The sequence below is a fragment of the Sciurus vulgaris genome, assembly GCF_902686455.1.
Source record: "Sciurus vulgaris genome assembly, chromosome: 12".
Taxonomy (NCBI): Eukaryota; Metazoa; Chordata; class Mammalia; order Rodentia; family Sciuridae; genus Sciurus; species Sciurus vulgaris.
In genome coordinates, this window is record NC_136473.1 from 113633583 (window position 1) to 113656353 (window position 22771).

General features: G+C 54.7%; 1 protein-coding gene across 2 annotated transcripts in view; it reads right to left on the reverse strand.

Moving 5' to 3' along the window:
• The window catches only part of PBX1 (PBX homeobox 1), a 267263-nt gene that overhangs the window by 25318 nt on the left and 219174 nt on the right, over positions 1-22771 (reverse strand). For both annotated transcript variants that reach the window (XM_079107940.1, XM_079107939.1), the window contains exons 3-6: positions 19799-20043; positions 14623-14813; positions 7834-7969; positions 4588-4747 (exon numbers count right to left, since the gene is read on the reverse strand). In XM_079107940.1, the coding sequence (XP_078964066.1) occupies positions 4588-4747; positions 7834-7969; positions 14623-14813; positions 19799-20043 (732 nt within the window). The remainder of the gene's footprint in view (positions 1-4587; positions 4748-7833; positions 7970-14622; positions 14814-19798; positions 20044-22771) is intronic.

Genomic DNA, 22771 nt, shown 5'->3' on the forward strand with positions numbered 1-22771 from the left:
AACAGACCCCATGCTCTCCGCTGGGCAGGTCCAGCCCTTCACTGCCTCTCTACGTTGGCACAACACCATCATGGCTGACTCTCTGATAAGTGTCTAGAAGCAGCGGCCACATGTAGGAGGAGGCCGGGTGCAACTGATACACAGCCAGGCAGGAGAATCCACCTTGAGCTCAGGAGTGAGGGCAAGCACAGGAGTCTGCAGGAACTGGTGGCAGAGCGGATCTGCCCGGAGAAGCACAACGCCCAGTGAGGAGAGCGGGCCCACGGAGGTGCTATGAAATCTAAAGGGCTGATGCCCAGTGCCGGTTTTGCTGAGGTCCTTTCGGAGTCTTATCTGTGGGTAGCTGTGGGGCGATCAGCAATTACTAGGAGCACATTGTAAGAGGTGCTTGTCAGGTAAGACTTTCTGAATTTGGTGTAGGAATGAAGGGAAGCGGCTCACTTAAACTGCCATGCAGATATTTGGACATGTACGGGGAGAAATGGCTCAGCACTTGACTAGACGGAGGACAGATAATGGGCCACCTACGACCCCAATGCATTTGCTTGGGCACACACCATGGTCTGGAAGTGCATTAACATTCGTTTCCTAAAACACTTTCCCAAAGGTTGCATTTCTTCCCTAAAATCCCTTTAGGAGACTTAGGTTTGTTCAAGAAACAAAAACAACAACCAAAAAACAACAGAAAAGGAAAATCTTGTTGACTTCATAATTCACAAAAATAGGATAATAATAATCAAAACCCTAAAGCTAGAGCGGGACTTGTGGACCTGGCATTGCGGAACACATTCTCGGTGGGACGGTCGGCTGTGACCCTCGTCTCTGCAGTCAGTAACCCCTCCCTCCACAATGCTGACCACTGAAGTGTCTCCAGGTCTCGCCAAACGTCCCCTGTGGGCCAATGTGCTCCTCATGGAGAACCAATGACCTTCTTTTTTCCCCTTATGAAACTTAAATGTGCTCTGCAATATTAGCTGATCATTTCTCACTGAAAAGCACATGGTTTTCACGAAGCAGCTGCATGGGAATCATGGCCTCAAGTGCCGTAGTTTGGGTTCAGACAGATGTGTGAGTGGCCTGGTGAGCCTGGACTCCCACCCATTTGGAGGCGAAGGACAGACCCTCCGAGCCGGCTTAATTGTGTCCCATCCTTGCTTCCAAGATAGAGCTCTAGTTTTTCTGAGGTCTTAATTCATGCTTTTATAATCACATCAAAACCAGGAAATTAAGAATGCATCGTTCTAGGTCTCTCCAGAAGAATGATGGACGGGCCCGGGGATTTGACGGCTTCCCCACATCTGCCTTCTTTTCTCCTAGCTCCCTGTTTTCTCCTTGCTTCTCTCCTTCCTCTCACTTCATCCAGTTTGCTCAAGTCTGCTGGTGTCAACTGTAAAGCACACCAACGTCTAGATGCTTGCTGACCCCACATACGTTCTCCTCTGGGCGATGTTTAGAAGTAGTTTGAAGAAAAGGTGAGAAGGTGCACCTCAGCATGGGGGGACTGCGAAGCAGCCAGGGTCGGGAGTGTTGTCCCCTCACAGGGGCTGGAGTGGGAGGGGTCTACCCACAGGAAGAGTGAAGACACTCGGTGACGCTTTTGGACAAAGGCCTGTTCCAATGCTTCCCGGCTGCACACTGGCCTTCGACTCTGCGGGATGTACTGCCACATACCAGCCTCTCACTTAGGCCCATCTCTCCTTCAAAACGCCTGGGGAGCAGCTGCTCAGCTGATGGTCACTGCCCAGCAGTTCCAACATTGCTCACTCTCTCTCTGGCAGGGATTCAGGTTGTGTTAAGGGCAGAAGGAAACAGAAAGGCCCACTGACCACTTTTCCTGTGAAGACCTTTAGCCTTCAAATCCCCTGCTGTTGCACATCTAGAGGGGCGTTTTCCTCAGTCTCCACTTTAGAATGAGCCCTACTAAGGGACTCCCTGCATACTGTCTCCAACAACTGAGGCACGGCTGGAAGGCTTAGCTCAAAATTTCCATAGTAACTTCCTCTGTGCTCAGAACAGTCACATGAAATTCAAGCCATCAGGAAAATTCCTTTGAAAAGTGTAATCATAGACTGACACTCTGTAAGAGGCCACCTAATTCTTAAACACAGAGTAGGGGTTAAAATGCTTACTTTTCTCTTTTCTAAGGGCTTTAGGAAAGAACAAATAGTTAAGGATTCCATAACGAAGGGGGTCCACAGGACCCTTCTAGGACTAGTCATAAATCATGCTGAGCCATCTGCGATGCAGATAGATCAGGGACGGGAAGAGTCGTTCTGGTGTCTGCTCTGCATTGTGATAACCTTCGCAGGAGTGCAGAGTGCAGCTTTGCTAGTGTTGACAGAATCGCTCTCCCTTCCAAAGAGTCAAGCAAAAACGTCTGTCCAGCAGGGCAGCGCGACCGTGTGGGTGGGCCTAAAATGCACAGCAGTCGACCAGACGGGGAAGGACTTCAGTTTCAATCACGTTCCTCGTAGTGACCCAACCTGCGGGGCTAGGCCAACTCTCACCACAGCCTTTGGCAAAGCCAGGCACTCCCCAACACCTCGAGCATGACTCCATCTAAACCGAAGGTCATGGTGGCACAGCTACTGGCCTGGAAAACCTCATGGTGACAAAGTTGAGCAGCTACGTGTTCCCAGGAGGTCTTACTGTGTGGATCACCACGTGTTTCCACCAGGCAGCCACCTGGCAGCAGGGGAGAACCCGTTGTAGTGGAAAAACAAAGTCTGGGGTCAAAGACACCATTAACTCTAAGTGTTAGGAGGTCTCAAGATCACATAAGGGTCAAGCATACTTAAACTTGTTATTCACCTCATTCTGTTGTCATCGAGCTCCCTGGATGTGAATCCACAGCCAAACCATGCATCTTGTTCACCATGGGAAGGGCAGGACCTGATACCAAGCATCTAATAAGGATCACATCTGTTCCCCCTCACAGACGCAAATACCAGCATGCTTTCCAGAGCATGCAAACAGTAAGGCTATGTTTTATGCACTGTGGAAATTCAGAACTGATGCTTAAGGCCCACCCAGAAATACATTATGTTACCTAAGCTCAGGAATTGGTGACACAATGCAAGTCACCAAAATAAAACCCAAGTACAGCACATGACTGATACTAAAACATGAAAATTGGAATTGGAATAATTTGAATTAATAACTGGTGATTTTCTTTGCCATTTGCATAAAGAAAACCAAGGAAATAAAACAATAAAGGATAACAACTCTAAGAAACTGTAAACTGCTTGCAAACCAGAATGTGCTCGGGTGGACACTCCTGCAGAGGGACATGTCAGCCATGGGACCAGGTGCTATGTGGGGGAACAGCACTGAACCCTGAAGAAGACCAAAGGATGGAACCTCAGGGACCACTGTGAAGCACTGAGTCCACCTTATTTATTGGAATTTCCGAATTTAAAGGTGCCTCAGAACCAGACAGCGTATCTGTCTCAACACGCACTCAGTGCGAACCTCAGACAGACTCAGCTTGCAAAGAGCACGCTGCTCCTTCCACATGAAAGGAACTCCCCACGGTGGCATCAACAGCAAAAAAATAATTAAGTACCAAATCAACCAATCCGAAACCTGAAAGTTCTTTCAGATGTTGAAGAAGGGGGATGACCTAAAAGTAGGGGCTGGACTATCTGTAGGGAAGGGGAAGGGACTGGGGAGGGCAGGGGGCAGAGAGGGAGAGAGGCCCCCGGGCAGGGGACAGGATCAAAGCCCTACTGAACCCATCAACCTGCACAGTTTGTGTGCCTAAATACTTGTTTGGAAAGGACATTTTAGGAATAGTGGGGTAAATCTGAGCATGGCCTCCATATGCTACATCAATAGCATGTCAGTGCTGGATTAGGGTCCTGGTGATGTGCTCTTGGTTTTGTAAGAAAGCATCTTGCTCATGGTACTGCTGGTGCTTTGGGGGTCATGGGCTATGGTGTCTGCAACCTTCTCATGGTGCTTGCAGGTGGTGCAGTGTCTAGCAGAGGGAAAGATTTAAGAATGTGCCTGAGTGCTATCAGTTGTAAAATACAGCCAGGGGGTATGCAGGTAGCTATGGTACCACATTTTCAACTTTTCTGTAGATTTAAAAGTTTTTAAAATAAAATGCTAGGGAGAACGTGGTTTTAATTAAGCAAAGAGAATAAAATTCTACCACAACCCGTGAAGAAAGAGATGAGTTAATACACTATTAGGACACTTCATGGCGCGCCTTTAATTTCAACAGCAATAACAGCTAATGTTTGTGGAGCCCTTTGTGCAAAATGCTTCTCACAATCTCAGTTAATTTTCAAAATCACACCTGGATATGGAGTAAGTTTGAAATTTCCCGACCTGGACTTGGGAGGGGACGCTGGTTGGAAGGCAGGGCAGGGGGACTCTTCTTGAAGCTGGGGCTGCTACAATACTATTTTTACAGCTATGCGGTTTGAAAATTTTACCAGTGAATGTTATGTATGATTAAATTCTGCATTTTAAACAAGGAAAGTAAATAAATAAACTTACAGAATTAAGAGAAAACCCCAATGTAGGAAAACGAGTGTGAAATGGAGACTGAGCGCCCCCCAAATCAAAGGAAACACTAACCAGCGGAGTTGGGGGTGGAGGGCGAGTTAGCTTGGCTTCCATGGGCTGACACGTTGGTGGCAGTGACCGCCGTTTTGGCAGCATAAATATTGGCTTCCTCTTGAAATTTACCTATGTTCTTCTTGTACCGGATTCTCTTATTTCCAAACCAGTTTGATACCTAGAGCAGTTTGAGAGAAGTGACAGTTAACGGTTTCATCCTTCAGAAGCTCTTTAGAAAGGAGGGAAGGGTGCATGAACAAAGGCTGGGGGTCTTACCACAGCATCAGTTACGAGATCTGAATAAGGGCCCAGGAGGCCCAGCCATGTAAAAGGTCCCCTTGCTAACACATCTGAAATTTAGCAGAAACACTGATGGAAGTTTTCCCACAGAGGGTCTGCTCATTTAAGCAAGGACTCTTGGAGTTTAGAGCAAGCATTTTAAATTTGCTTACCTCCCAATTTATGACACTAATTTCAACATATCAGGAGAAATGCCTGTTTCTTATCAATGCTTAAAGCTGACTTTGCACAATCAAAACACATAGACCTTTAAATAACCATCTAAATCTCTATCAGCATATAGGAGTTTTCAAGCACAGATTGATTTCAATGGCTTGGAAGTTAAATAACTTTAATATGGACTTAGAGTCTTAGCTGCAATGTGCTATACACTTTAGGATCCACGTAACTCAATCCAATACATTTCCTGATCAGCTTGGTGCTAGCCAAACAAGAAAAACTGAGGCACACAACTGATTATTTCTTTCCATTACAGCTTTAATGGCGAAAGCCAATGAACACCACAAACCCACTTCACTTTCATGTTAATCTGTGTCTCTCACCCGACTCCCAGCAGTGTTCCTGGCTTGGATGGGGACATCAGCCAGGCCCAAGGGGGGACAATGCAGCTCCAGCTCACCACTAACTCCCGCCTTGAGGAGGTAAGCTCCAAATCCTACCTTTCAGATGGGATCTTGAACTAGCATGTGGTGGTTTTATGGACTCAGAAGACAAAGTTCATTTTTGGCAAGGGAGGTGAACTGGTCACACATGGAGCACAGCTTATATGTAAATCCACTAATGGCAGATCAAGAACATTCACACAAAGCTACACTTACTTTTTAAATACATCCACAAAGGCTAAACCTTGAAGGCCTACATAGTTCATCCTAGAGCAGAAATGCCGAGCCTCTGCTATAGAAATCAAACCGCCCCACCGTGACACCAGCAGAGAGAGAGGATTCAACAACACAGTGCTTTCCTTATTGTTGATGCAGGAGGGCACATTTGCCACACGTAGGGCCACTGCTCTCCTAGGTGCACTCGAAATTCAGGTTTCCCTTGATACCACTTTCACCACTTATATGAATCAATCAGGATCATCTTTCTCAAAACCATTATTTATAAACTGAACAGGGAGAGAGCAAAAAAGGTAGGGAGACTTTTTGGAGGAAACTGGAAGAAAGACAGAAAAGATGAAATAGTTCAGGAGGACTTTCAAGGGAGAAGGAAGGCCTGAGGCCCGATTATACAGCCATACAGGAGAAACAGGAGGAAGAGAGAGACGGGACGGCCAAGGGAAGGCGCCCTCGTGAGTCCTGGACAGGACTGGCAGGAGGTGAGGTCAGTTCAGCACTGCCCACACTGTGCTCCGGGGAAGTCGAAGGTCGATGCTGTATTCTCGTCCGACAGCTGTGGGCTGAGGGCCGAATGGGCAAGGTCCAGGGCCTTATAGGTAACCTGTGTGACTGAGGCAGGTGCGGAAGTTTTCATTGGGAGAGCTGATTCACATCCTGGATGAGCTGAGCCGGAAAACACTGTGGGCAGCGCCCCGGCCAGTGCCCCGGCCAAGGGCAGGGAGGCGAGGTCTGAGCCTGGAGTCCCGGGAGAGACGTCCCCTGCGGGACTCAGACGGAGGCATGTGTGTGCTGCGAGTGTGCACACGGGGCTTCACCTCCGAGTGTCAGGAGAGCTGCGGAAACAGTCTGTCCGGGGCTGGGGGACTGGGGTTCTCCCAGTGCTGGCTCTGTGGTCACACCTGGAGCAGCTGGGAGAGAGCAGGGCAGGCTGGGCTCCAGGGAGCGCGTGCTCTGGGATGCTCTTCTGGTGGACTTGGTCTATGGACGTGCTTTTGCTCTCAGTCTTGGGGAGAATCAATAGCTTTTAGCAGATTTCAGAAGAACATGTGTCTAAGAGAGGTTAAGGACCTAAAGAAAGAACAAACAGCTCCGGAGGAAGGGAGCGGGCCCTCTAAGAAGAACCCGGGACAGTGGCATCGCGGAGGCCAGGGTGGGAGACTCTCAAGGAGGGTGCTATGCGGGAGAGACACGGGAGGCAGTCCTGCCGTTCCAAGCACCTCTCACGGGCCCCGATTCTGACGGCGCCTAAGTGTGCGCAGCTGGACCTGGGAGGCGGGCCCAGCCCTGCGGGGAGCAGGGGAGCCGGGATTCGGGCCAAGGAGCACACACTCCCCTCACAAGGGGACTCATGGAGCGTCCGCCCCGAGGGGCCTCCCGCTTCTCCCGTCCTGCTCTTGGTGCAAGGGCCAGCACGTTCGGGTCTCTCCCAGGTGACAGAATGCTGAGGAAGATGTTCTCTGAGAGATTTCAGAGCTGTGACGCTGATCTCAATGAGACTGGAGTTGATGGATATTAGGGTTCAGGCTGAATGAGGAGTTTGGATGGATCCTCCGAGGAAGGAAGAAGAAACATGTATGTGCGTGTACACAAACGTGAGTGTCTGCCTGCGTCATCTGCGTTCCAGGTCCACGTCCATCTGCGTCTCCCTCCTTTCTACTTCCTATGGATGTTGAGGGCGCCAGCTGCTCATATCAGGCGCCTCTCCCAGTCACAGGCACCTGCGAGGTGGGACGGGGGCACTCGGGACGTGTGGGACCACTGGTGTGGAGGTGGTGACGTGTTAGGCCTCATCCACAGCTGCAGGCTCGGCACGTCGGGAAGACACCCCGGCCGCTGCGTCAAAAGGCGACGTGAGGGCTGGTTTTGTTCCTGGGTTGGTGAAGGAGAGGCTGCGCACCTGGGCAGGTGCAGGAGAGACGCAGAGCTTCCCGGGCTGTGCGGACCTCGGCCTGCAGGGAGTGCCCCTGGGAGGTCCCCCGGGCTTGCTCCGCTCCCTCCGCTCGCTCCCCTCTGCGGGGCCTGGAGATGATCTCACGCACATCCGCGCTCACCTGGCCCCAGGAGGCTGGAGCGCCTGGCAGGGCAGGACCCTGCAGACCCTGCGTGTGCCCGGCGGGCTCCTTACCTGCGAGACCGTGATGCCGCACTTCTTGGCCAGCTCCTCTTTTGCTTCCTCGCTGGGGTAAGGGTTGCTGAGATGGGAGTAGAAGTACTCGTTCAGGATCTCCGTCGCCTGCTTGTTGAAATTCCGTCTCTTCCGCCTTCATAAGGAGAAAGGAAAGGTAACAACAGTGAACATGTTTGCAGCGCATAAGCACAAGAAGGGGAGAATAGGATCGACCTCTGGGGGAAGACACGTTTCTGAGCAAAAGGAGAATTAGAGATGGGCAGAGGGGTGGATGCCAGAACCACTGGAGTGTGCACCAGAGAGGGACGGACACGTTCCCTCAGAGTGATGAGGAGCGTGACGTCTCCAGGGTGGGGCCGTCTTCGCTTGGAACCCAGGCTGGTGATTCTGGCAGCCTCTCTGAGCCTCTGCTTTGCCAGACAATGGTGCAGGGAGTTGTCCTGAGTTCCCAGGTGGGCACAGGGGAGGAAGGCCACCAGACAGCCAGCCCAGCAGGGTGCCCTGCAGGCAGAAGCTGTGTCTGGGTGGCCCCAGTTCTTCCTGTTGTGCTCCAGGGCTCCCTGTCTGGCCGGCCAGCAGCCCAGAATTCCCTTTTCTCAGCTAGTGAGCTAGACCTGGCTCTTCCTAGGTACAGATGAAGTGCCTGCAAAGCTGCTCAGCCGGCACGCTGTGGAGCCCGGCGCTCACTCAGGTCGGCCTGGCTACGGCACAAATGCAGCCTTGCGGCCATGTTAAAAAGAAGCCCCCACTACCTTTCCCTTCTGTCCCATGCACGTGCACGCGGCAGTTTTACAAGGTACCTTCAGAAGAGGGCAGGGAGCAGACTGAAATCCCCCAACTGTTTGGCCTGCCTCAAAAGGAGAAAAGTGGCCCTCTTAGCAAGAGCAGCTGCAAAGTGGTAAAACAAAGCCCACGAGATCTTTCCCATACACAGGTTGCCAAAAGGAAGAAGACCACTTCTGAATGAAAGCATTTTTCTGCCTTTTTACTAAAAGTGCTAATTGAACTAATTTGAAGTGAGAATCTCTGTACTGCTTCCACACAGCTAAGGCCTGCGGCTGGTTGGGCTGCACAGGGAGGCTGGGCTCTGGCAGACTGGCGTGGCCGCTGGATGTGGTGGGGCCTTCGTCTTTAAATGAGCTCTATGAGCACTTTGGCCTTTCTTGCTTTTATCAAAAGCTTTTCCTTATTGGAAAAGATTCCCAGAACATCCTGGTTACATCCAGATACAGAATCTCCCAGTTTAGCCAACAGAAAGCACCGATGGCCTTGCTAGAGAGGAAATTCAGCTAATCTTGTGTTTCCAGGGTCCCACTTGGATTAATTAACACAATAAAGTGCCTGATTTTACCGGATGAACACCATCTGTCCGCAGGTATTAACCACATCTGTCCAGATGATGCCAAGCCCAAGTCGCTCTCCCAAATCATGCTGAGTTTCCGGGTCACCCAGCATCAGAAATTGGACAGATTGGATTAAAAAGCCCAAGTAGGAAGGGGCACTGATCAAAGCTGCTGCAGGACCAACTCTGGAAGGCAGGCAAGCGGCTCCGGTCTCCAGTCCGATTTTTGACAGCCTCTGGCGGCTGCTGGCTAAAGGCGTGGTCCTAGGCCTGAGGACGGGCCCCAGAGACCGCTGACCGCAAGAGCTGTAGGCCGGCCCTCCCTTGTCTGGGTGGAGTGACCAGCTGCCGATGTGCAGTCCCACAGCTGGGCTCCCTGTTCCCAGGACGCTTGCCCCATCTCGTGGAAGCTGCGTCCGTCTGGGCTCCCTGCTCCCGGACGTTCGCCCCGTCTCGTGGAAGCTGTGTCCGTCTCCTTGCGCCCGGGACGCTTGCCCCCTCTCGTGGAAGCTCCGTCCATCTGGGCCCTCAGGGTCCTGGGGTCAGGGAGTTTCAGGGTTTGGGGAAACAGTGAGAAGAGCCTGTTTCGGAAGGGGAGAGGTGTGCATGAGCTCAGCCACCTGGCTTACTCTTGAGGACTGCAGGCCTCACCAACAGTCAGTTGACATGGCTTCAAACTGGCAGATGCTGGGATAGTTGAGCGTCTTGGTTTTTAATGTAAAAAACATGCTGCTGAATAATATTGCTGGACAAACAGTGTTTCAGGGACAGGAAGCTTTCGAGTCACGGGCCCACGGTAGGCACTTTTCACAAGACTGCAGTGGTGAGAGGCAAGGGCGTCACAGACAATCCATGTGTCTTGGTAGCTGTCTCCCCATGCCCACTGCGCGTTCCAGCAGCTCTCGACGGTGTTTCCAAAACTAATGCCACCTCCCACCAAATCCGCCATTTTCCTTCACCACGTTACTGGATGCACCAGATCCACTGGCATGGCTGCTAATTCATCCGTTCACTCAGCTGTCTCGGTACCCAGCTGTGCCAGGGCCGGGTGCCACTCGGCTCTCCCTGCCTCCTGACCTTCAGGGATGGCTGTCCCCAAAGCAAGTCCTGCTCGTTCTGACCTTTCGAATCTGCCCTTTTGCTGCGGCCTGTGGGCGCTGCTATCTTTGAGATGGGCTGTCCAGCAGTGCTTTCTCCATGCCTGTGCTGTCCAATGCCGTGCTGACCATCGTGGCTACTTTGCAGCTGAAACTTGGCTAGTGCAGCTGGAGAATTCATTTTTAGAATGCCATTTGTTATTATTTGAATTTTAATTGATTCACATTGAAATCGAGCAGTCATGTACTAGACAGTGCAGCTCCAGACGGGTGGCTTTCAGAGGCAGTGCCAGAAGCACCCTGGAGGGAGCCAGCTCTGCACACCACGGAGGGCAAACAAGTAAGTAAACACCCACTTCCATCCACGCACAAGAAATCGGCCTTCAGATAGGAACAGTTCCTCCGAACGTCTGCACAGAAAGCACAGGTGTTTCAGGCTCGGCTGTTCACCCTGTCTGCACAGCCTTCAACGGTGGGTCCCTCCAGAGCCTCCTCTCCAGTTCTGTGGCCTTCAGGAGAATCGCCGGGGGAAGCTCCGTAAGCCACCATCCACTCAGGCCTCTGAGGGCGGAAAGCACAACCATGCGGCAGGTGGGCGTGGAAACAGCAGCCCCAAGAGTCCCACAGCGGATGGCGGGGCGCGCTGCGTGCAGACGCTCGCCCCTGCTCTCGGTAGCATCCTACGGTTCCCACAAATTCCCGATGATACAGATATAAAGCTGAGTCCTTGGGAAGAGAAGTCACTTATCCAGGGCCACGAGAGTCATCAGGTTATGGCCGAAATTCAAATTCAGGACAATCGCCAAGGTTATCCAGCGTCCCTGTGTCCACCTTCACCCGTGCTAAGGGTTTCACAGGCCAGGGGGAGGGTTCAAGCCCTCAGGCACTAAGTTCCCTGTGCTCTGTCCTGTGGCTCAGGCCTCGTCCCCTCTGCGGCACTTTGCAGGCCGGGCTGGGCTTCTGTGCTGACCAGCACCCCGCTGGCACTCCGGTTACCCCACCTCTCTGGTGCACCTCTCTCCACCCAGGTGCCACAGTCCACCTGCGTGTTCCCACAAGCAGCACGTCCCGGGGCCGGAGCCAGGTCTCCATGGTCTGCAGCCCCGTCCATGCACAGCAAGTGCCAGGGAGGGAGGTGGGGCCGCAGTTGAACTCTGGTGCTGTGCTTGGGACACCCCATCCTTCCTGCCCGCCACGAGCAGCTCTGCCGGTCCCTGGTCGGCCTGCGGGGACATTGGTAGGTGGGTGTACTTCAGTGCTGCCTGCCACTTGTGCTTATTTCTAAGGGTGTTTGTCCCATGAGGTGACAGGCTCTGTGAAGCCGGCCATGTCTGCACGTATCCTCATCCTTGTGGTCAACCCATTGGGCGACAGAGGCTCCCACCGGTAACAAGCCCACTCAGGCTCATGGGTAGCCACAGACAGTCTGGCAGACCTGGCTGGCTGCCCTTGCTCTGCTGCGTCCCCTTCTTCAGTGACTCCCTTCCAGAGCAGAGGTGGGAGTCTGCGTTGGCTTTGTTCTCTCGGACAACATGGTACAGAGACATCGTTACGACTTATGCTGGAAAACGATTTGGGTTAGTAAGTTTCTCATTTTCTTAAAGGAAAGCGTTTTTTCTCATCCTGAGCGATACCTGGTTCTGTGGCGCACAGCAGGAGAGAAGAGAGTTCCAGGCTGAGGAACGAACGGGTGGAACTTCCATGTCCCACTTTCCTGCCAGTCCAGTCAACGAGAGATGGAGATGTGACCCGAGTAGGACAAGCCCAGCCCAGGCCTCTGCTGAGAAGCAGGGGTAGAGACCCAGGTCCTGATCCTGGCGTGTTGGTCCTCCCTGGTGAGTGGCTGGGATGGGACCACAAAGGGACATGGCTCCTGACCGGTGACCAGTCAGCTGACCTGGAGTAAGTCAGCCTTAAGGCAGAGTTCCTCCTGCCGGCCACCAGGAAGGCCAGCGCCACTGCGGCCTGAACACAGAGGGAAGGTGTCTGGGAACGGGTTCTGCCAACAGCTAGAGGAGAGGACCCTGAACTGCAGCTGGGCCTCGGCCTGAGCAGACCACTCCTCTCTCTCCGCGTTGCGGACCAGAGCAGAGGACCCTGTGGAGCCAGGCCCAGACCCACCCGCAGAAAAGGTTGTCTTAACTGTTAAATCTGTGCTAATCTGTGACACAGCATTTGAAGGCGAACACAAGGCGTGTCCCACAACAAAGTAGCAGCGGTGGACCGCACCACCCACTGGATGGCAGGCGCTAATCCTGTTATCAAGGCGAGCCCTCTTTGTGTTTTATTCGTCTTCCATGAAATCTTTTTGGATGAGGCCCTGCCCATCAGGCTCCTGTTGAGTAGCAGGTCCTCGGCCGAGAGCTGGATGTGTTCTGAGGTCTGCTTCTCCCTCCTGCAGACACCGCGAGTGACGCTGGTGGACGGGCGGTGGCCGCCCCTGTTGGCGAGTCTGAGCAGACGTTTGCTTCTGATCTGGAGAGGCGCTTGCTCCACTTGGCTGCATGTGGGGCCATGTCGCTTCCCATAATGGGCACGGCCACAAAATAGAAGACCATGGCCTCACCACGGGTCAGGGCTTCAGACTTGGATCTTGGCTCAGACGCAATGATTCAAAGGTCACAGCCAGAGCGAGAAAGAGACCCTGTCTGAAAGCAGTTGTCCTTCTGGTGCCAACGCGAACAGTCCAGGCAGGGGCTGGAGGAGGAGGAAGCACCGTGTACAAGTCTCACCTCGCCTGACGTCTCCTGGAGTCTGACCTTCAGCTGGGCACGGGGAATTACGCAGGAAGAAATCCGGTGAGACAGTGATTCTCTCAGCCCTCTTCTCCCACCTCTTTCTTGAAAAGAACCCAGTCTGGGCCCAACTTTTCTCTTTTCAACCTCTGCCAACATAAATGCCAACTCCAGCATTTTAACTAGGGGGTTGCCATGGGGACATGAGCGGCACAGGCAGCCTGCGGGCTACAGCGCAGGAAGGGCCCAGGCAGGCCGCCACCCTCCGCTCTGCACTGTGCGGAAGGCTGCACAGAAGCGGCCAGGCTGGCTGGGGGTGGGCGGAGGGGCCGCACGGAGGGTCCCGGCCAGCGACTGCACACTCCCACTGCCTCGCTGGGCCCAGCCAGAGACGCTACCTTCTCTTCCCTTGCTCCTGCCTCTTGTGGAATCCCAGTGGCTCAGAGACAGGATCTGTGAGCTGGTGTCCTCACTGCGTGTTCCACGCAACCAGCACACGGAAGAGATGTATGCGGGGAGAGGCCGGGGCCTGGGGACCAAGGAACCAGAACTGCGGAGGGAAGCGGCTGAGCGCTGGACAGGGGCGACTTCCAGGGTCCAAGAACAGCATCGAACCTTTCTGTCTGGTTGAAAGGGACAAAACCACGGTCCTGCGGTGTCCTAACCAGACAGCCCACACCCCGCAAAAGCACCAGGAGGGGCTACCCCCGGAGGCGAGGTGGCGAGTCATGGCACCTGCTTAGGATGAGCTGCAGAGCACGCATCTGGCAGGTCAGGTATCAAAACATTCCTCCAGCGTGGACGAGGCGTGGCCATCACCATCTTGCGAGCTAGATACCAGCAGCAGATGGAGTGCAAGGGCACTGGGGCAGCCCGCAGGCTCCAGTGCAGGGCAGCCAGTGCCTGGTGGCTTGTCCTTCGTTCAGTTCTTGTGCATCTGAAAGGACCCTCATAGGGTGTTTTCTTCAGCTGAGTGCATAGAGCTCACAAGGCCACAGTCAGCGTGCCAGATAGAAAACGCCCACTAGCTGGGTTCTCATCAGGCCACCACCTTCCTCTCTATGCCCGAGGGAACAGGCCTCCCTGTCCTTGAACTTCTGAGACAGCCCAGAGTCCAGCACACAGCCATCGACTGACAAGCATGCTTTGAGCTGAACTGAGCTGCCTCGTGGCCTCTGGGTAGTGCGGGGAGATCCCAGCTTCCCCGGAAGCCCGCCGAGGTCTGTGAGAAGGTGCCACTACAGCATGCTGACCGCTGCTTGCTGGTCAGTGGTCCACAGGCCCCGGTTGTGAGATGCATGTGAGGCAGGTCCTCAGTGCTGGGAGAACAACCCCTGCCCCAGAGCTGGCGTCCTTGGGGCTCACCAGAGGGAGAAGCAGAGGAGGAACGAGTCGCCCAAACCCGCCGCTGCCCAGCACTGTCCTCCCTGCCTGCCTGACGCCTTGGCCCACCGTTCTGGCCGCCTGCACTTACAAGACCCAAGAGCCGTCCTCGGGCCGAGGCCTGGCTCAGCGTGCATGTGGTGAAGCCGGAGCCGTTCAAGAGGGCCACCACAGGGCCTGGCCCCGCTGGGCGGCTCTCAAGAGGCCAGCACGGCCCCAGGGGACTCACCTTGCGTCTAGAAACCGGGAACGCAGGATCATGACGGCCTCGCAGGTGCTCTGCTTGAGCTGCATCTGGATGGAGCTGAACTTTCGGTGGATGATGCTGACCATCCGCTCGATCTCCTTCGGGGAGATGGGCCTGGTCCGGCTCTGCTCTCTCAGGAGGTTCATCACGTGGGTGGTGAACTCGTTGCAGGCCTGCAGTGGGGAACACAAAGGGGTCCCTGAGGGCCGTGGGCCACGCGCCTAGGCTGGCGGCTCTGCCAGGGCCCGCGTGGTGAAGGGAGTTGGAGGAAGCCACATCCTGTGGCGACAGACGGAGGGACCACTGACTGCCTGGAGCTCCTATTAGCTCCATGGCTCCAAGTTTGGGCCATAATTTCGATTATTTAAGGGAAAAGAAAATCCTTAGTTGACTATTTTCCTCGACTTGGCTACAGTGAAAGATGAGGCTACATAAATGCTAATACAAAACTCACTTCACTACCCTCAGCCCAGCGTCGGCCACGGGGAGGGCCCGGGCCAAGGCGTCAGGAGCTGATGTGGTGCGGCTTCCAAATATCCAATTTGGGGATGCATAAATAACCCAAAGGGTTCAAGAGGACTCACGGAGTTAAAAGCCTTGGAAAGACTTTGGGAAATTTCCCATCAACCACTTCCAGTCTTACGTTAACCCCCACAGCCCCGGCCTCCTGCTAAGAATCCACACACCACAACACAGGAGGAGGCAGTCCCCAGGGACTTTACAAAATGCTTCAAAACAAGGTTTAGAGGACTCAGGAACTACCCCGAAGGATCCTCTCAGGTTATAGAACAACATATCAGAAGTGAAATTGGAAAATCAAATTTCTTTACTTCCCTATTTTACAATTGGGAAACCGTGTCCTAGAGAGGCAAAGAGTCTTTTCCAAAGGCACACAGCAAGCAAAATGAGGCAGAAGCAGGGCCTAGATGCTTCAAATTACAGGCCACAGTCTTTGGAGCCAACTCATCCCTCCAAAGACTGGTGCCCTTGGTTGGCATCCATTGTTTGATTTCTTTAGCTGAACAGTCAATGAAACATCTCTTCCACAAGTTTACTCAGCTTTGCTTGACACTGCATCAGGTCTGTAATGAGCAAGTTCAAGACACCTGAGCTCAAAGGCTCCAACTCAAAAGCATCAACAGCAAAGCACCCTTCCTGTTGGCACCGCTGCCCGCCAGCCTTTACACATGCCAACGGTGCAGCGAGGACACAGTGGTGCGCATACCGCTAATCTAAGGAGTCGCAGAGCTCAGTGGTTAGGGCAGATGCTGATGTGCCCACTGGCTGCCTCTGGACGGGAGAGCAGCAGCCCATCTGGCCAGCCCTGGGAGCGTTCAGGTGACTCCTCGCCCTGTGCAGGGCCCCTGCACACATGGAGATGGGCTCTGCTTACTCCCAGCCCTTTGGCGTGTCCTGCGGTGCGAGCTCCTGAGCACAGCCACCTGCGGATGGAGCAAGCTGCTCACCTGGACTTGGAGGGGCTGGGAGGAGCCGGGCTGCCTGGTGCTGCCCTGGGGCTCAGGCGTGGGGGTCTCTAAGTTCCTCAACCCCTCTGCCTCTGTCTCCTTACTGGAGAAGGGTGACAACCTTAAGGGTGCGGCAGAGATCAAGGGAGTCCCTGTGTGTGCCTGGCCCTGCAGATTCCTGCCACCACTGTGACTTCAGGACGCAGACACCTTGGGAAACCCACCCACCACGGTGGTTGGGCGAACCTGCCCAGGCTTCGGCTTCCTTTCTGGTGGAAATGACGGTGGTGACGAACACCGCTCTCCATCCCACAGCGGTGGCTGAGACAGAGGCAGACCTGGGGTCCTTAGCAATTCTCTCCACTCAGGAATGCTGACACAAACACAGCTCTCTACTAGAAGCTGTCCCCACCCAGCCTCAGCCCCAGAACGGTACAGTGAAGAGAGAAATGAAACCTGCCACACTGCTTCACTATGAACTCACGATACCCAAGGTCCGGTCAGGGCGTTTCATGCTGGGCCTTGCTGTTCTGCACTGAGCTGGCTGTGGGGTCAACACACACACAGAGAGGAGGAGCAAGACAGCTGCTGAACAGCAGCCCAGGAGCGACAGCATCCAGCAGAGAGGTCGCCATGGCCAGAACACAGCGATCCAGCTCCAGGGCCGATCCCACAGCCCGGCCTCAGTTCCCCACAGCGGGCTGCTTCTACCAGGTCAGGCAGTCTCAACAGCACAGGGGGCAGGGTCTGGGCTACAAGCAGGAGGAAGTAGAATCTTTACCGACCTAAGGTTTCTACAACAGACTCAGAAGGAAGGCCACCTGGAGCTCCTGTTACCCCACAGGCTCCAGGTTCTAGCACAGGGGAGGTCTGGGGAAGATCGACCAGAGAAGGCCTCTCAGGGAGGCCATGGCAGAGAGGTCAAGCTTGCATCCTGCTCTCCAGGACTCCCTCCCTCCAGTCCTTCACTGGACTTGGCTGCAGTCTCATGACCAAAAGCAAGAAGGATCTTGGAGGCTGCTTAGCCGTTCAGCATTAGAGAGCGAGTCTTGGCAACGGCATTCTTCACGAAAGCTGGGGAATCCCGCAAAGCTACAGGAGGCTCATTCTCACAAACAGCACTGGGAATAAGTTCAGGCTCCTGACTCCATGGTTCTGGCTACCTGAACAAGCCAGCTCCGGAACACCTTAGCCACCAACAGCACCTGCTGAACGTGCGCTTCTCAATCCCACTCCCGAACGGAGCCCTCTTTCCACCCAGGGAAGCCTCCAGAAGCTTCTGTATCTAACAGCCTCAGGTGAAACACGCCGTCTGCGTCAGGCTCTGGAGGCTGTGCTGAGTAGGGTCACGACAGACGATTTTTCTGTGGTCATCTGCCACCACCAATCCCAAATCAAAATGAAGCCAAGGCATCAGCTGGTAAACAACAGACCTGGCGATTCTGCACAGGAGCTGCTAGGCTGGAGGTGATGTTCTGCTTGATTGGGGTTTCCTGCTTTTAAAAAGCCCCCGCGAGAAGTGGTCCCAGAAAGATGAGGATGACGCATCTCAGACACATCAGCTCTCCACAACCTGCCACTTCCTGTCGCTGACCACAGCTGATTCTAATAAATTATCAAGCAGAAAGTGTCCACACAAATAAGGAACGGTTGCTTGGGTACTTTCTAAAATAATAAATACAAACGCCTACCACCGTATGCCCACAATTTGCTCCCTGTGCATGACTGTTCTTACGTTTCCAATTTCCAACACCTTCAGTATTTAGAATAGGTGGGCACCCGAGAGAAGTTCCTCAAGAGAACATTTCTGTCCCTGGCTGGTCTCGGTTGCCAGCACCTAGGCCAGGTGGTAACAGAGGGCACCAGATATCACACTCTGTTCTCAGGGGCAGCCTGCATTTTCCAAGGGAGCCCTGGGCCAAGGGTCAAACACCAGCGCCTAGGACACACTTTCTGGATGAGTGACCTGGGGACTTCCTGACCGCTGCTCTCCACTCCCTACCCTGCATGGAATGTGACTGCTCTTCCTGTCCTGGGTGCCCAGCCCCACAACTGCCTTGAGGAGCAAGGGCAGCCACAGCTTGGAGGTGGGGACACGCTGTTGCTGATGGATCTCACTTGCTCAGACGAGGACAGAGTGACAAAGGGGTTAAGTGGGGGAGTCAGTCTGTCCCTCTGTGTTGCAGGCATTCTGAGCCAGGATACAGTCAGCTTCCGGCAGCTCGGACTTGATGTGCTCCCGCCCCAGAATGCTTCCAGCTCCCCTCCTGGTCTAGACAGAGGCCAGGCCAGAGGCCGGCATCTTGGTGGAGGTACAGAAGAACCCTAAGAAGGGAGAACCGAGGCCCGAGATCTCGCCTCTGCCTGATCTGCGACAGCTTGGCCCTGAAGTCCGAGTGCTCGACCGAGCTGTCCGAGCCTGCCCCTCCAGAAGCCGCTGCTGCTGCCGCTGCCGCCACAGAACCACCGCCCTTCTCAGGCCCGGCCACCCCCTCAGCCAGCAGCATGTTGTCCAGGCGCATCAGCTGGCAGCTCTGGCTGCCCTGGGATGAGCCGAGCTGTGCCCAGAACACAGGTTCCGTGGCAGGAGGTGCAGGGGGACCTGCGTGCCCAGCAGGCCTGCTCTCCTCGCTCCCTTCCCTTCCACCCCGGGAATGGCAGAACTCCACCTGCGCGGCTGCGAGCTTCCCGCTGTCTGTCCCCGCGGCAGAAGCGACTTCGGAGGAAGATCTTCCATGGGGGGACAGGAGTGCTGTAATGAAACCTTCTCACTTTACATTTTAAAATGCCTATTTCTATTTTAAAACTTAAAGTCTCTATTAAGTTTCATCTGCCTCCCACCTATGTGGGCTGGAGAGGGGTTTCTACCTTTGGCTCTTCCTCTCCTTTCCTTTTTGATCCATAAAAAATAAGGAAAAGAGAAGCTAACATTGGACGAGAGGCAGTTCGGGTGGAACCTCAGCGCCCTGTGCACCCCAGAGGAGGCGCTGAAGGCAGCCGCGGCTCTGAAGCCACACCTCCTGCGCAGGCTGCCCGCGTGATGGGGGCCACGGAGCCCAGCTCGATCTGCCTGGGCTCTCCAGCCGAGCTCTGCAGGGTGACCAGGACGCCACGCTTGCAAATGGTGCTGGACAGTCTTTCCCACCCCTCTTCAGGGGACGTCCGTGGTCCTTCCTCCTGGTGGCCAGCGGGCACCTGCAGCTTTCAGGGCAGTGTGCAGCCGCCCGCCAGGCCTGCTCTCCGGGCTCACCTGGCTCCAGGGTCTCCTGGGTGCCCCTCCTAGGAGGAAGAGGTGCGCCCTCTTGCACACCATGCACTGTATAAAAAGGAGAACGTCCTGAACAAGGGACAACCAAGGGCAGGGGAGCCTCCTTCCTCCTGTGGGCCCGGCGGTGGCCGTGCCGTGCCCAACACCAGACAGGCCTGAGCCACTCCACATGGCCAGTGTCCACAGAGTGCCCGGTGCTGGTGTTCCTGCTGGGCACTGGGGCTTCTTGAGACCACCACTCACAGCTTCACAAGCTCTGTGTCTCCACCGAGTGCCTTGGTCTTCCACGGTTAGGCCCGGGGACTCCGTGCCTCTGGTTCAACTGGGCTCTCTGGCCAGGTAGGAAGTGCTGGGCACAGTGCCTGTTGCAGCAAAGCTGGCCCCAGGGGCAACTCTGTGCCCGCCCCGGCCCAGGCCTGCTTACCTGCTCGTACTTCTCCAGCTCCGTGTGGTAGATCTGCCTGATCTGCGACAGCTTGGCCCTGTAGTCCGAGTGCTCGACCGAGTTGTCCGAGCCTGCCCCTCCGGAAGCCGCTGCTGCCGCCGCCGCCGCCGCAGAACCACCGCCCTTCTCAGGCCCGGCCACCCCCTCAGCCAGCAGCATGTTGTCCAGGCGCATCAGCTGAGGGTCCGTGGGCTCCTCCTCCTGGGCTCCCCGGATACTCAGCACTACAGAAAAGAGAGAAAGGCAGGTGAGCAGAGGCCGGGGGAGAATTCCAGCCTGGGAGGTGCAGGGGCCAGCCTCAGCCCTGGCCTCCAAGGAGTGGCGGACACTGGAGGAGTGGCAGAAGGGCCCGGGAGGGCAGTGTGGGGGAGGCCGGTTCTACTCAGAGCTAATTCCACTCCATCCACACAGACCTCCGCATCGCCAGCCTCCTGAAGGCAGAGACTGGGAGGCTGGGGCTGGCAGGTGGGTGCACCAGGCAGAGCTTAGCTCCGGGAAGGTGGGAATCTCAGGTGCGCTGTGGTGACCGTTGTGCAGCGGAGCACGCAACACCACTGACCTGCACGTGCAAAACAGAGCCGGGATGGTGAGGCGCCTACTGTGCACTTTTACCAGAATAAAAATTCAGAACAGCAAAAATCAATTACAGTGGAATATATTTTTTGCTTTCATTTTCCAACTGCCAAATTTCAATGGAAGGAAAAGCATTTCCTTCTTTATTTCTAATTTTAGAATTCCGTGAGCTTCCAGTTTTACTCATTGACTCTCAATGTAATGTTGGATTAAATGAAATTTTCATTTCCAAAATGGCCTGAGCGAGGCAAATCCAGGTAATGGAGGAAAGCTTAGGTCCAGCTTAGGACGTCTCCCTCCCGGCCTGGGCTCCATGTGCTCCGGGCCACCATGGCTCTGTCCCGTGGGAAGCGAGGGCGAGGCCCGTCGATAAGTCCTTCAAGAGGTCCAGAGAAGGCGATGTTCTGGCAGAGCGGACTCTTAGATCACAAGATGGCCATTTTTATAAACACTGCAGGCATCGGAGTGAGGGGGGACCTGGACCAAGAGACCCAGAGATCCAGCCAATCGGACAGTCCTCCCTTGCTGCCTGCGTCCAGCCCGCCATAAAAGGAAGTGCTCATCTCCCCGGGCTCGAGTCAGCAGCCAGGGCTCAGAGGAGAGGTCATGAGGGGGACTTTTGATTTTAAAAACCTGAAGAGGATTTTGGGTGGACAGCAAAGGAGAGCGGTGCTTGTGGGCTGAGCAGGGGGCCAGCGTTTGGTCATGTTTGAGGCCGAGGGCCTCAGTTTCTGGTGGGTACGCTGCACAGGGCAATGGGAGTCAAGAGCTCTTTCAGGGCAGGCGCATCGGGCCAGTCCCAGGGGGACGTGCTGTGCCAGCTGCCTCAGGAGACAGGGGACTCCTCAAGGTCCAGGCCTTCCATCTCAGGAGACGCCAGCAGCACTGCCGCTGGGCCCCACGCTCCCAGCCCCCAAGGAGCACGACCGGCACCACCTGAAAGCTGTTTGGAAAGAAGTCCGAATCCCTGGTCCGAGGGAAGACCACCGCACCGCTCCCATGAATCGCAGGCAGCCGGTGGGCACCTCGCCGGGTGGACCAGCCGTGGCCACGAGGAACAGAGAACCCAAGGGGCAGGGGACACTTGTGCTCTTGATGAATTCAGAAAGAGCAGGAGGGAAGGGGGAGGAAGGAGCAGGAAGGAGGGAGAGAGGAGAGGAGGGACGGAGACCCACGCCGCTGCGCTCCCAGCGGCCTCCTCGTCCCACACGCGTTGTTAACGTTCTGAAGCCTGTTGACATCCTGGCACAGGCTGGAAGACCCCACAGCTGCCTTTTCTCAGGGAAGACTCCTTGGTGGCTCAGGAGACCAAATGGGAAGCTGGCCCTAGAGCTGATCATTGGGGAATAAAGACGCAGCCTCAGATCCTGTCTCCTGAGCTCATTTGCTCAGGTCTCTGACGTCCCCTAAGGAGCACATGATCACCACCTGAGGTTTCTGTGCAAAGTGACCATGGGCCTTCCTGCATCAGGGCCCTCGAAGAGCCAGGAAGGATCCAGCCAGCCACAGCACCTGCACCAGAGTCCAGCAGCTCCGCCCTCCCACCCGTGGGCCAGGGGGCTCTCCGGTGAGGGCATCCACTTGTGGGGTATACGGCGTTCGTCTGGTGAATTGTAATTGCTTTACAAACGAAGATGTTTATGGGACATTCACAAATTAAAAAAAAAAAAAAAAAGGTAGCCTCTGAGTCATTAGTAAAGTAATGTAATTGTTTCACCAGAGATTTTGAAAATTAAAAAAAAAGAATGGAAAGATGGGAAATAGAAAACACCCAGAAGCCCTCCCCAAGTTGCTCCAAATGGCCCTGTTTGAATCATACTCAGGACACGGAGACGTAAGAGGCTAGAGCGCGTGCGAGAACCAGTGTGAGCAGGAGAAGAGCCCAGCACAAGTCCTGCGCCTTCCACCCTGTTCCACAGAAGGTTCTGGTTCTGGTGGGCCTGGCTGCAGCTTATGGGTGGGGAAGGAGGGCCCGACAGAGGACAGCATGCTCATCGCTTAACCCAGAGCTGGGGGATTCCAACCACCGCTGTGAAAACGGGCGTTGGGATTCACCCATACGAACTGTTCTGCCAGTCAGTTAAGAAAAGTCCCTCCGACATTGAATAAATAAGCGAGAGGGCGACGTGCCTAAGCAGAACTGATCCTACCTATTTACAGCTTGAAGCCCGGCTCAGGCGAGTGGGAGACAAAATGATTATTTAAAAGCTCCTTTTTATCTCAGCGGCACCATGCAAGACTCAAATGAACCTTTTGCCAGGACACCAGAGATGTTAACGCTCATCCTCTGAGATCCAATTTCAGCCAGCGGAGCTGTTACCTAATCCAGCAACCATCACATATGATCAGGTCCCTGCCTCTCTGATGGGCGCCCGTGCC